General features: G+C 41.9%; 1 protein-coding gene across 5 annotated transcripts in view; it reads left to right on the plus strand.

Moving 5' to 3' along the window:
* LOC105058117 (protein VERNALIZATION 1) overlaps positions 1-4,691 on the plus strand; it is a 48,904-nt gene extending 44,213 nt beyond the window's left edge. For 3 of the 5 annotated variants that reach the window (XM_010940915.4, XM_073249220.1, XM_073249219.1), the window contains 3 exons: positions 2,432-2,473; positions 2,576-2,703; positions 4,215-4,691. In XM_010940915.4, coding sequence (XP_010939217.1) covers positions 2,432-2,473; positions 2,576-2,703; positions 4,215-4,275 — 231 coding nt within the window. In that variant the 3' untranslated portion in view covers positions 4,276-4,691. Of the gene's footprint in view, positions 1-2,403; positions 2,474-2,575; positions 2,704-4,214 lie in introns of those variants that run through there. The other 2 variants (XR_012137138.1, XM_073249222.1) reach the window with 2 other exon arrangements.
* The last annotated feature ends 7,873 nt before the right edge of the window (positions 4,692-12,564 follow it).

Below are 12,564 nucleotides of genomic sequence, written 5' to 3' on the forward strand. Positions count from 1 at the left end.
TTTGAGCTAATTGTTCTAAGTCAATGATGACTAGACATTTGAACATGGAAGATGATCAAAAGTATAGCACACTTTCAATTATGTCTTATGTTAGATTATCATTAGTTTAGTTTGTTTTTGCTTAAAAGTATAATATATGTGTATATGATATTTGATATTTCTTTGTGTGCTAGTATTTATTGTGTGTACTGTGTCTTTATATGGATGTAATGAATACAGCAGCTGTATCTAAGAATATCATGGTTGAGTTGAACAAGAGTGATAAGTTGAATGGTGACAAATATGACATTTGGCATCGAAAAGTTCAATAAATCCTTGAAGCATAAGAGGTTTTGGAGATATTTAACCATACCATGGTTGAGCTTGAGTAGGATACTTCTGCTCAATATAAGAGAGATCATGAGGCTTGTTTGGTCTAGAAGAAGAACATTATTGCTTGTATCAAGTTGCTGAGTAGTATATAGGATGATCTCATATGTGAGTTCGAGTATGACATTGCTCAGAAAATATGGCTTGCTGTGAAAGAGAAGTATGGAGTACTTTAGCTTACTAAGTTGAGGAGACTAACTATCAAGTTTGACTCCTATAAGAAGTGCCTAGATAATATTATGAAGCAGAATCTTAGGGAGATATTAAACATGATAAGAGAGTTGAAGGCAGCTAGATTATGGAGCAGCATCTTAGGGAGATGTTAAACATGATAAGGGAGTTGAAGGCAGCTGGCCACATCTTCACTGATGAGCAATATATTCAGGTTGTAATTAGACCTTTACCAAAAGCTGGGAGCATATGATAATTATTATGACGTGCAATGATGATGTAAAACTTTTGATGGCATAGTGTATCAATAGCAGTTGGAAGATGAGTGCCTTGAGACAGATAAATCTTTTGGGCTAGCTTATGTGGTTGAATCTAGCTCACACAAAGCTTTTGGCTTCAAGCACCCAAATTTGGAAAGGCAAGCATCCAAATTTGGTAAGGCTAACCAGCACGAGAGGTAGGCATGGCGGTAAAAAGAGGATAAGACCAAGATATGCCACAACAATTGTCACAAGTAGAGTCTTGTGAATGCACTAAACCGAAGAAACAATATTCTTACTTATTATAGTAGTAGAAGAAGGTTCACAAAAGAGTTCAATCTGCAAAAACCAGGAGTTTCATTGTTCACAAAAGCATTCCATCTGCAAAAACCAGGAGTTTCATTGTTGAACACAAGTCAAAAACTGCAAACATGTGTCATTAATAATTCATATATAGGATGAGAATCTTTTAACATCAATAGTTTTGAACTTATGAGACCATTATCAGTTTCAAGTTAAAAATAAAATAAAATAAAATAAAAAATAAAACTATATATTCAGTCTCAGAGTTCTACCATGAACACCTAAAATATTGAAGAGATTGAACTTTTGAATTTCAAATTTTATGAGGCTATATAAGATGAGTTCCAACCCATGAAACTCTAGTACGACTGACATTATCTGTTCAATCTCCTAGTCAGATATGAAACTCTTAAAGTTTTGGAACTTCAAAACTAATGAAACTCTCATTAGACTCATTTAAGATTTCTTTTCTTCCTTTTTCAATTTTATGGTTCTAGTCCTGAACTAGTAATTTACCTAGTCTTATGTAAAACATATTAAGTTCTCAGCTAAGAGAGTTCTTCATCAGTTGTTTTAACTCTTTTTTGGACTTTTAGATACACCAGGGTCGCATTACCTGAAATCATCGAGTCCTAATTCCAATATGTTTTAGAGTTTGGAAATCCAAGTGTCTATTTGAATTTTGTAAGTTGATATTCTTAAACGTGTGGAGATTTGAAACCACTAACTCTATAATTAGAGCCTCAGAATTGAGATTCTAGAATAAATCACTGAAGGTTATTCAAAGGAATTTCAAACATGAAAACTGCCAAGAGTTCCAATTTATGGCTAAACACATTAACACATAAAACTTAGAAATGTGTAACTTCATGATTAAAATTTCGTTGTTTTTAGAGTTCAAGAAAATATCACGATTTAAATGTGTATTTAGACATTATACGAGTTCTAGGGTTTTGTTGACATTCAAATGCTTGGGATTGTAATCAAGTCCGATCAACATTCAAATCTCCCGGCATCTCTACCATCTCCCTCTCCTTCCCTCCCTCTCTCTCTCTCTCTCTCTCTCTCTCTCTCTTCCACTCTTCAATTCTTCCCCTCCCCCACTTTCTTTGCCATGTCAGTTCAGATTTGGTATGAAACGATATGGTGTACCAAACCATACCGCCGGCCAATCGGTATCAGTTTTGGTACGGTGAATCTTGCTTTGAAATATAAAGTTCCTGTAAGCCTCATGAATAGTTTGACAAAGCAATGAATTTGATAATTTTTTTTTCGTTTTCTTTTTTTTCTCTCCCATTAGGCAATCTGACTGTTAGTCTCTCGCACAGGAGAAGTCATTGCAAGAGCAGAATTGCATACTGGAGAAAAGGGTCAGATGTCATCCGTCGGGTCCTACATGTTAATGTTTTTCTTTCATAACATAACCATGCTCGCAAGTTCTGATATCAGATTTCCATACTGTCTTCAAGCAGATCGTGGAGAGTAGTGCCAGGGCTCAGAACGAACATCCACACTGCGAACGACAAAGCCAACCTCGGACAAGCTCTTCGTCACCACTTCCCTTCCTAGTAACTGACTCTTTCCCCACCCTACACGTCAGGTACACTTTCTTCAACCAAGTTCCCAATTTTAAAGACGGAAAGTGTTCACTGCTGATATCAGCACGATTATTCTTGCACTGCTCCCGCACAAGCTTGCCATAAAAGATCATCATGACTTGTAATAGCCACCAGCATAAGGGATGTCGCATTGCTCCAACACTGCCTATTTGTTTACATAGTTTTTACCTTGCGCAGTGACCGTAAGATGGGAACACAGATTTTTTTTTTTTTTTTTTTAAATGTATATACTAGATTTTCTTTTGAGTAATGGCTTGATAAGTAAACCAATCAGTTTCCCTTAAAATTATGTATATCAGCTGCTAGAAGTATTTTATTGTTTTTATAGGCAGGATAAGGATGTTTGTTAGGAAATATTGGTTTCCACAACCAACACCACCCCCCCCCCCCCCCCACCCCCTGCCCTTTCCCTCTCTCGTTTTTTAAGACATCCATCTGATATTTGGCATATAGTTCTGTTCAGACGTTCTATTGCCATGAATTTGCTAGGAATTTGCACTCTTGCATGTGTCATGTGATGACCATTTTGAAAGATGTCTTTCATATTTTTCTGACCTGTCTTTGATATTGTTACTGGTGGGAAATTGATCTTGCTGCTAAATTGTTGATGATGTTGCCTGGTTCTTTTGATATACATGAGGAAGTGACTTTTTGTTTTACAAATATTCTCAATAATGAAACTAATGTATACAACAAATGCTGCGTTGAACTTTGGAGCTCTAAAATCCAATAAACGCAATCGCTTGTGAGTACAACTGATGTATGTTTATTTTAAGCGATATCCATGATTTGAACCTTGGAACTCATCTAATGCAAGCCCTCGGGGAAGAGATGCCAATCAACTAAGGCAACAGTTTTTGGTCATTGATGTATGTTACTATGTTTGTTGTTATTATGATGGTAGATGGTTGGAACCAATTCACGATATCTTGTACGTAGACTTTCAATATTGAAATTAAAAAAAAAAAAAGGTATTCTGTTATGATCTGCATGTAAATTTGGGTGTGTATGTAAAATGCAGTTTGAGAGATTCCTTGATATTCCCTTTTTTTATTAATATTATTTCACAAATGGTGGCAAATAAACCGTCCTAACATGGTAGTAAAACAACATAAAACTGCTTGAGATATGGCGGAAATAAAATGCAGGAGCTACATAAAATTTTCAAGGAAAACGGCAAACCTCTCAGAAGAAAATCACTCCAAAAATAAGATTACATGCACAAACAACAAAAAAAATGCTAAAATCCGTAGCGGGTCATCTAAACATTTACCTGGTGACAAAAATGCTGAAATCTTCTTCTGGTAGAATATCCATCCCATGCTTCTTGATTCCCTTTTTTTTTCTTTTTTTTCTTTTTTGACCCCGAAACAACAAAAAGGAAAAATTGCCTTGTCCTCGGATGCTCACAAATTCTAATAAAAGCATCAACACTGATGGAATATATTGAATGCAATTTAAGTTGATGCTTTCTTTTTCCTTCCAAGTGCAGATCGAATCAAGCTAGAGGCACTAGTTTGCCTGCATGGATGCTTCGCCACGTGAGTGGGTAGATCACTCTCTTAACGTTCAGAAATTTCTAGTACTGCATCTCAGGAATGGTGATGTCTGTCATGGGTCAGACCTCTCCGTTCCATCCCGTTCTGCAGATATCTCTATGGTATGATGGTGTGAGTCCTTCCAGCTATAGAAGCCAAGTCTAAATCCTACACAAGCTATTCTTGGATTAGAATCAGCTCCACTGTTTATCCTTATGTGATATAATATGAGTTGGCTTTGGAGCTCAAAGCTTGATTATGCTATCTATGTATAATATTTATGAAACGTTAATCCATGTTGTTTCATATATAGTGTTTGCCAGAATAAGTAGAGTGTAGAAATCACTGCTGTTATTAGAATGTAAGAATGTAGAGAAAACTATTATGTCAAAATATGCAAGGAATGTGAGTTTTTTTCCTCTGTTCTCCCATGTTGCAGCTGAACTGTGCTTCGATCCAATAATTTCCATGATTTTCCTGGATTAGTCTGAAACTTAATATTATGATCTGCATGATCCAGTCTCTACCCAATAGCTTGTGCTTTTTGAATTGTGAGTTCGTGATGCATTAACTTGTAACTCGTGGAGTGAGTATGCTGTAGCCACCCCAAAAGAAGCTTTATATATTAAGATTAGGGTCACCAATCTTGTTGCCATTGACTAATACTTTGACAGCAGATTGGACATGGATGAAATCTCCCACTTCTACGTAGCGTGCTTGTTCCCCAATTCACAGGGGAGAAGATAGTTCAGAAAAGCATCAGAAACCCTCCACCATAAATCCAACCTTTGTGGTTGGCAGCCTAACCCTGTTCCAAATGATACTGAGTACACCTAAACATGGAGCGAAGTCTCCACACTTGGCAGAAATTTCATTTTATTACCTGGGAGGTAGTATAAGCTGTCAGCTGATGCCACAAACAAAGATTTGAACAATAATTTCTTTCACAAGGCAACAATTCCATGACGCTAGCGGAACAGATTACTAAAATTGTTAAATAAGATGGCACATGGAAAGTGTTAATATATTTTGTAGATCATTTCAGAATTATTTCCAATCTACACCGTCCATGGAATTGTCAGATTGTTTGTTTGTTCTGCCACCTGCTCCTTATAAACTAATGGAGGAGGACAATGATAGATTGATAACCCCAGTTACAGCTTTAAAGATTGAAGATGTTGTGTTGCAGCTTGCTTCTGATAAGGCGTCTAGGCCTGATAGGTTTCCACCATTATTTTATAAAGCTTTTTGGCTGATCATCAGAGATCACATTATCGCAGGAGTTGAGGATGTCTTGCTTCAGGTATGATGCTAGACTCTTGGAAGCTAACATATATCACCCTAATTCTCAAGAAAATCAGTCCCATTGAATTTAAGGATTTAGGCCAATTAGCTCGCATAATACTTTGTAAAAACCAGTGGCCAAGATTTTGGTCAATCGAATGAAGGTATTTATGTCTAAACTAGTGACAAAAGAGCAAGATGCCTTCATTCCCGATCATATGCAGGTATCATAACATCTTTATGGACCAAGCAATTTTTCATTTAATGGAAACAACCTCAAGAATGAATGCTCTTATGACCAATAAGGTAGACATGGAGGGAGATTATGATCAGATGAAATGGAGATATCTATTTGCTGTTCTTAAGCATTTTGGCTTCCACTACAAGGTTGTTGACTGGATTACTGCCTGCGTGCGCAATCCGATATTTGTTGCGTTGACTAATGGCTCTCCATCAAATAAGTTTGTCTATACTGGGTCTTTATCAAGGTTGTCTTCTACCCCCTTTCTATTCGTTTTATGCTCTGATATGCTATCCAGAGCTCTACAGGTTGCTGCAAATAGTGGATACGTGCGAACCTTTTTGTCGAAATGAGATGGTCCTCTGATCTCACATTTGATGTTTGCAGATGACCTACTATTGATTGCAAGGACAACGAGATCAAATGTCATTACTTTGAGGCAAATTATGTCTTCTCCTTGCTATCAATCTGGCCAGCTTGTGAAAATTGAAAAATCTTTAATTTTTTCAGCCCTAAGATGATTGGTGACTTGTAGAGAGACATTTCAGATATGTTACAGGTCCAAATGAACTCAGGATTCTTGACTACCTTGGCATTCCGGTTTCAGGTAAACTTTTGAAGGTATCCGACCTTATGAAAAAGCTGAATGGTAAGCTAGATGGATGGAAATAGAGTCTTATCTCAGATGAGGTGGCTTACTTTGCTCCAAGCTATTCTAGCTTCAACGCAAAGTTTGTTGTCTCAATACCAGACCCCATACTAATGAAATCCCACTATAGTATAAGTACGCAGTATGGTATGGTACTGAGTGTATTCGGCAGTTCGGCTTGGTATGGAATTTCATACTTCAACCTCTTTATATTTGGTTGCTAATTGTGCCATGCCATCCATTGTTATTGACAAAATTCAGCATATTTTCAGATCCTTTTTGTGGGGACATGAGATTGGTCAGAGGGGCATTCATTTGGTTTCCTGGGAAACTCTATATACTGTAAAGAATCATGGAGGTCCTGCATTCACGACTTGATGATCAGGTTTCTCGTAGAGCTTCCCTAGCTAGAGCTACTGCTAATACTATTCTAAAGCCGGACTCCTTGTGGGCTAGGTTGTTTCTAAGTATGCTTTCAGTGGCTCTTAGGAGACTGCTGTTGGGGATATCTGGTCAGGACACCATCTCCTAAGATCTTTTCAATACTGCACATCACAGCAGAAAGAAAAAAGAAATAAAATAGAAACAATCAAATACATGAATTAATCAAAAAAGAACTCGCCTCCACAGAGCACGTAAGTTTCACTATGAGAAAAGAGAAAAAAATTACAAGAGAAGATCACACCTTCAATCTTCGTACACCCAATCTCTCCCTCATAGGAAGCTCTCTCTAGGAAGACCCCCCTGAACCCCTGAAGCGACCGCTGTTCACTGTCCAACAGTTTGCATGAAGCCCCTACTCCTGCTCCTGTCGGTGCCTTGCTTCTGTTCTCTGGGTTCTTTGCCAAACAAAGCCGCACACACACCTCCTTTTCCATGAACAGGACCTTTTAAAGGCTTAAAACCGTGAAAGAATAGGATACAGACTCTCACGGCACCTAAAAAATCTTCCAAAATCCTCGGATCGTGATCGGCAATGCCCCAGGCCGTCTGATCGCAATGTGGTCCACGAAAAAATCACGTAGACCGCGAGAATCGAGGGGAAACGGCTCCCGGTCCATGGTGAATTGCGAGAAACCGAGGAGAAACACCCGCTCGATTCATGCGGGTTCCCGATGGATCGTCGGTCCATGCACTCCACGTGGATCGCGTGAAGAGAAATGCGCGGGCCACACCCGCGCACACCCATGTGGGCCTGGGCCACGCTCCACGCATGCGCATGACCACGCGTTCGCGTGCTGGGCTGCTTGCTCGTGGCCTGGTCGTGTGCTGCCGCACGTGGCCGCGCCACTGCTGCCTCCCCCACCCGCCACCGGCAGCCATCGGCCTCCACCGCTCTAGATTTTGTGCCAACTTCAATCGAGTGTATCTTGTTCATTCGGATTCCGTTTGAGGTGATCTTGAGCTCGCTAGACTTCGTTCGTCGTCGTGAATCTCGCTGTAGACTCAATGTGGATTGAATCTTGAGGTATCAAATCCTAATAATCTCCGCTTCGACTCGACATTCGACCTCCTCCTAACTTTGAGAGCTTGTGGATCTCCTCGTCCCTATGTCCTGAGGCAATCTCTTGCTGATCATAGATGGACAAATATGGGAGTCGAGTCAGGCCGCTCGATCCCATCTCCGTCGTATGCTGTGCTCCTCCTGATCTGAGACTTGCTCGGGGTATTATTCTATGGTAATAGGAATCTCACCTTGCGATATCACCTCTCATCCTCCCGAGTCTCGCGTCTCGTGCCCAATCTACCTCCATCTTGAGCTTCACCTCGCTCTAGATTCCTCTTGACTCCTGAAGCTCCATCTTGCACTGGGCCCCCGTCAGATAATAATATCCTCTCATCTTCTTTTTCTCTTTCAGAATAATCCTATCGCCGTGCAATACCTTCAGGATTCCTCCACTAGCTACTATTCTGTAGCCTCTCAAATTCAGTCTGCTCAATGAGATAAGATTTCGTCTGAAATCAGATATGTATTGGACCTCCTCCAATCTCCTCACTGCACTATCATGTGTCCTCCAGCTGACCATCCTGATGTCTCTGATCACACAGCTCGATCTATCCGACAGATAAACAGTATTCTCACTATTTTTCAGGAAGTCAAACTGCTCCTCTCTACAACATACATGATAAATGTATGCAGAATCTAAAATTCACTGTCGGAAAGAAGTAGATATCTCGTCAGATATTTCCAAGGCATCACCCTCTGAATCGCTACTAACCGTCGCTATAGTAGCCATCATCCGATCCCTGAGTTGAGAGTAATCTCTGGCTAGATGCCCCAACTCGTCATATCGATAATATCTGATCTTGCTCAAGTCCCTCATCCTGGACTTGGACCATCCTCATTGCGATCTTCTGTCACTCCGTCTACCACCTTCTGCTCCTTCAAAAACTACCAAAGCTGAGCTGTCGTCACCTGAGTTCGAAGCTGGGTTCTCCTTCTTGAGAATCTTGTTCTAGAGAATTACCGCGGTGGCTTCATCCATCTTGATGGTACTCTTCTCCACTAAAAGAGCAGTTACCAAAGACTCATACAAAGAAGAAAGCGATGCTAGCAAGACTAGCACCCTGGTCTTCTCCTCAACTTTCTTGTCAACGTTGAGGAGGTCGGTGAGGATCTTCTGGAAGTAGCTGAGATGCTTCTATACGCTCTGTCCCTCAGTCATCCGTAACTGGTAGAACTGCCTCCAAAGAAAAAGAGTATTGGTGAGAGATTTCGCTAGGTACAATTCCTCGAGCTTCGACCACAGTAGCGTCGGAGAAGTCTCACCAAGTACATGGATTACCATCTCATTCATTAGGTACATACGGATGGTACTCACTACCTGTATTTGGAGCCACCTCCAATCCTGCACCTCTATGGTGGTCGGCTTCTCTTTGGATAAGAGAGTATTGATCAACTCTTGGTGGATGAGCACGTCCTTCATCCTTCCCGCCATAGAAGAAATTGCTCTTTCCATCAAACTTGTTGATCTTCATCTTGATTGATCCTATCTTCTCCATCTTCAATCTTGCTCACCACTACTGTAATCTACATTCTGGTACCGCCTCGCTCTGATATCACTTGTTGGAGATGTTTGGCCAGGACACCACCTTCCAAGACCTTTTCGATACCGTGCGTCGCAGTAAGAAGAAAGAAGGAATAAAACAAAAACAATCAAATACATAGATCAGTCAAAAAAAGACTCGCCTCCATGGGGCATGCAAGCTTCACTATAAGAAAAGAGAAAAAAATTATAAGAGATCACATCCTCAACCCTCGTTCATCCAATCTCTCTCTCACAGGGAGCTCTCTCTTACAAAAGCTCTCTCTCTAAGAAGACTCCTTTGAACCCCTGAAACGATCGCTGTCCGCTGTCCAACAGTCTATCTGAAGCCCCTACTCTTGCTCCTATCGGTGCCTCGCTTCTGTTCTCTGAGTTCTCTGCCGAACAAAGCCACACACACATCCCCTGTTTCGTCAATAGGGCCTTTTAAAGGCTTAAAACTGCGAAAAAATAGGATACAGACTCTCATAGCATCGAAAAAACCTCCCAGAACCCTCGGATCGTGACTGACAGCGCCCTAGGCCATCCGATCGCGACGTGGTCCACAAAAAAACCCCGTAGACCATGAGAATCGAGGGAAAACGGCTCCCAGTCCACAGTGGACTGTGAGAAACTGAGGGAAAACGTCCGCTTGGTTCATGCAGGTCCCCGGTGGACCGTCGGTTCACACGCTACGCATGGACCGCATGAAGAGAAACATGTGGGCCGCACCCACGCGCACCGGCGGCCTCCGCCACTCTGGATTTCGTGCCAATTTCAATCGAGCGTATCTCGTTCATCCGAACTCCATTTGAGGTGATCTTGGGCTCGTTGGACTTCATTCGTCGTCGCGGATCTCACTGTGGCTCAATGTGGATCAAATCTCGAGATATCAAATCCTAACAACTACAGATGTACAAGAAAATGTTCAGCTATTTAGAAAGCTATTTCTTGTTCTGCCTTAGGCATTCAATTTACAATTCAATTATAGATAGGAGATGGAAACATTATTAAACATTCTAAATAATACTTTGTTATCTAATGTTCCTTGATCAGAAGGTCAATTCCTATATGTTGCGGTCTTGTTCCGATGGGTAGTCGGTAGTCAATCTGAAACTGACTAGGAGTTGCACTTGTCTGTTGGTGGCGGAATTGCCAAAGAATGACATGTCATTGACAGAGAAGGTACACATAGTCAAGATCAAGATGAAGGATGATGCGAGAATTTATAGTGAGATGGTGCTGGGCTCTGCTTAATGCTAAAAAAGAAAGATCTGCAAAATAAGTTTCGTCGGAGATGGCTCTGACAGAGACTCTCCGATGGTCAAATCAGTGAAATGGCTCTAGAGAAAAGAGTGACAGAGTCTTTAAGTTTTGAGATAGTACATCTATGCATGCCTGGAGGGGTCTTCGCTTACCTCTATTTATAGAAGGAGCAAAATGAATGATGAAAGGACATGAGATTATGTCGTTCATATCCTATCATACATTGTCGTTGGTGCCATGTGGGCATCTTAAATGCCGATGGCGAGCGTGGCTTCTATTCAGCGCACTCATGGCGACGGACGCTACCAAGTGTGGGGCATAATAAATGATCCTATGGGCGCATTTAATGAGATCGTAGTATCTCATCAAGGCATGCAGCTAGCCGATCAAGATATAATGTTTGAGTGACATGATCTTGATGTGGCCTGTCAGAGTCATATGATGGCCATGTTCGGTGCTCTGTTAGTCAGTAGAGACTCTGTGTTGTCGGAGTCGGTAGGATGGAATCATCGAGGTGCCTTGTCTTCGATTGATGTAGTTGGCTATTAACTGATTATTAAGTCGGTTACAGGCCGAACGCCCCAGGGGGAATAGCAGCCATGGAAGGCATATTAATTTTAGTTGGGATGGTCCTGACTAGGAGCAATCGATCTTTAGTTGACTGGATGTCAGCGACGATGCCTGACGTCTATCCTGCCGGAGGGGGGGACTTTGTATATCCAAGTCAGATTTATTGTCGGTTAGTTGGTGCAGTTTTCTTAGTTGGCTCAGAGTTGAGAAGACAGGATAGTCGGCTAAGTGACGGGATCTACCCCCACACTATCTGTTAGTGCAGAATTCCACCGATGCTGGAGAAGCTGGAGTCGAGGGGAACACGGCCATCGCCGCCGGGACCTGCAAGGAAAGTCTAAACCAGAGTTGGGAGAATTCTGCACCAATAGAATTGGCGCTAGAAGGAGGGCCTGTGTCTTCGCAAGACCCTTGTTCTTAAAGGAGTACTCAATGAGACTGTCTCCGGTCATCTTTTTCGACATCCTCTTCTTCTTCTCCGGTCAGATCTCAACTTGATACCTCCCCAAAAGACATCCACCAGACGATCTACGGCCTCCATGGTCAGATCTCAGCAAGATCCGCCAGCTCCGACCTCATCTCCAGTTTCTCAGGCTCCTCCTCCTCCGGCAACGGCAGTCAGTATGGAGTAGTTCGACCTGCTGGTTCAGCAGGTCAGGGGCCTCACCGAAGCGGTGCAGACCATACAGCAGCAGCAGCAGCTACAGACATCTGTGCGGCTGAAAAGAGTATCGCCAGAGTTTCAGAATCTGATGATCGGGCGGCCCACTTGGGCCAGTCGCCCTGTATCCCCTGAAAATGGAAAGCAAAGGGCGGAGAGCCCTCTGTCTGATCATGATTCCACCCCCGGAGGGTCCCTACCTCCGTTATGTCAGAAGACCCTCGAGATTTGTGATCGAGAAGATCTCCTGAATCAAATGTTCCAAGAGATGAACCTACGGATCGAAGAGCTCAGCCATGTTCTCCCTACTTACGGTGAGAATATCTGTACTGACTCTTCTTTTTCTCAAAGGATTATGCAGGAATCAATCCTGTTGAACTTCAAGCTCCCCCAATTTGAGAGCTACGACGGGACCTCAGATCCGATGGACCATCTGGAGGCCTTTCGGATAATGATGCTGCTCCATGGCGTGCCAGATGCCATCCTGTGCCGAGCTTTCTCATCTATCTTGAAGAGAGCAACAAGAAATTGGTACTCGACACTGAAGCCGGGTACTATCTTTTTCTTTGATCAAATGAGCCACCAGTTTGCGGCTCATTTCGTCAGT

Source organism: Elaeis guineensis, chromosome 15 (assembly GCF_000442705.2).
Source record: "Elaeis guineensis isolate ETL-2024a chromosome 15, EG11, whole genome shotgun sequence".
NCBI lineage: Eukaryota > Viridiplantae > Streptophyta > Magnoliopsida > Arecales > Arecaceae > Elaeis > Elaeis guineensis.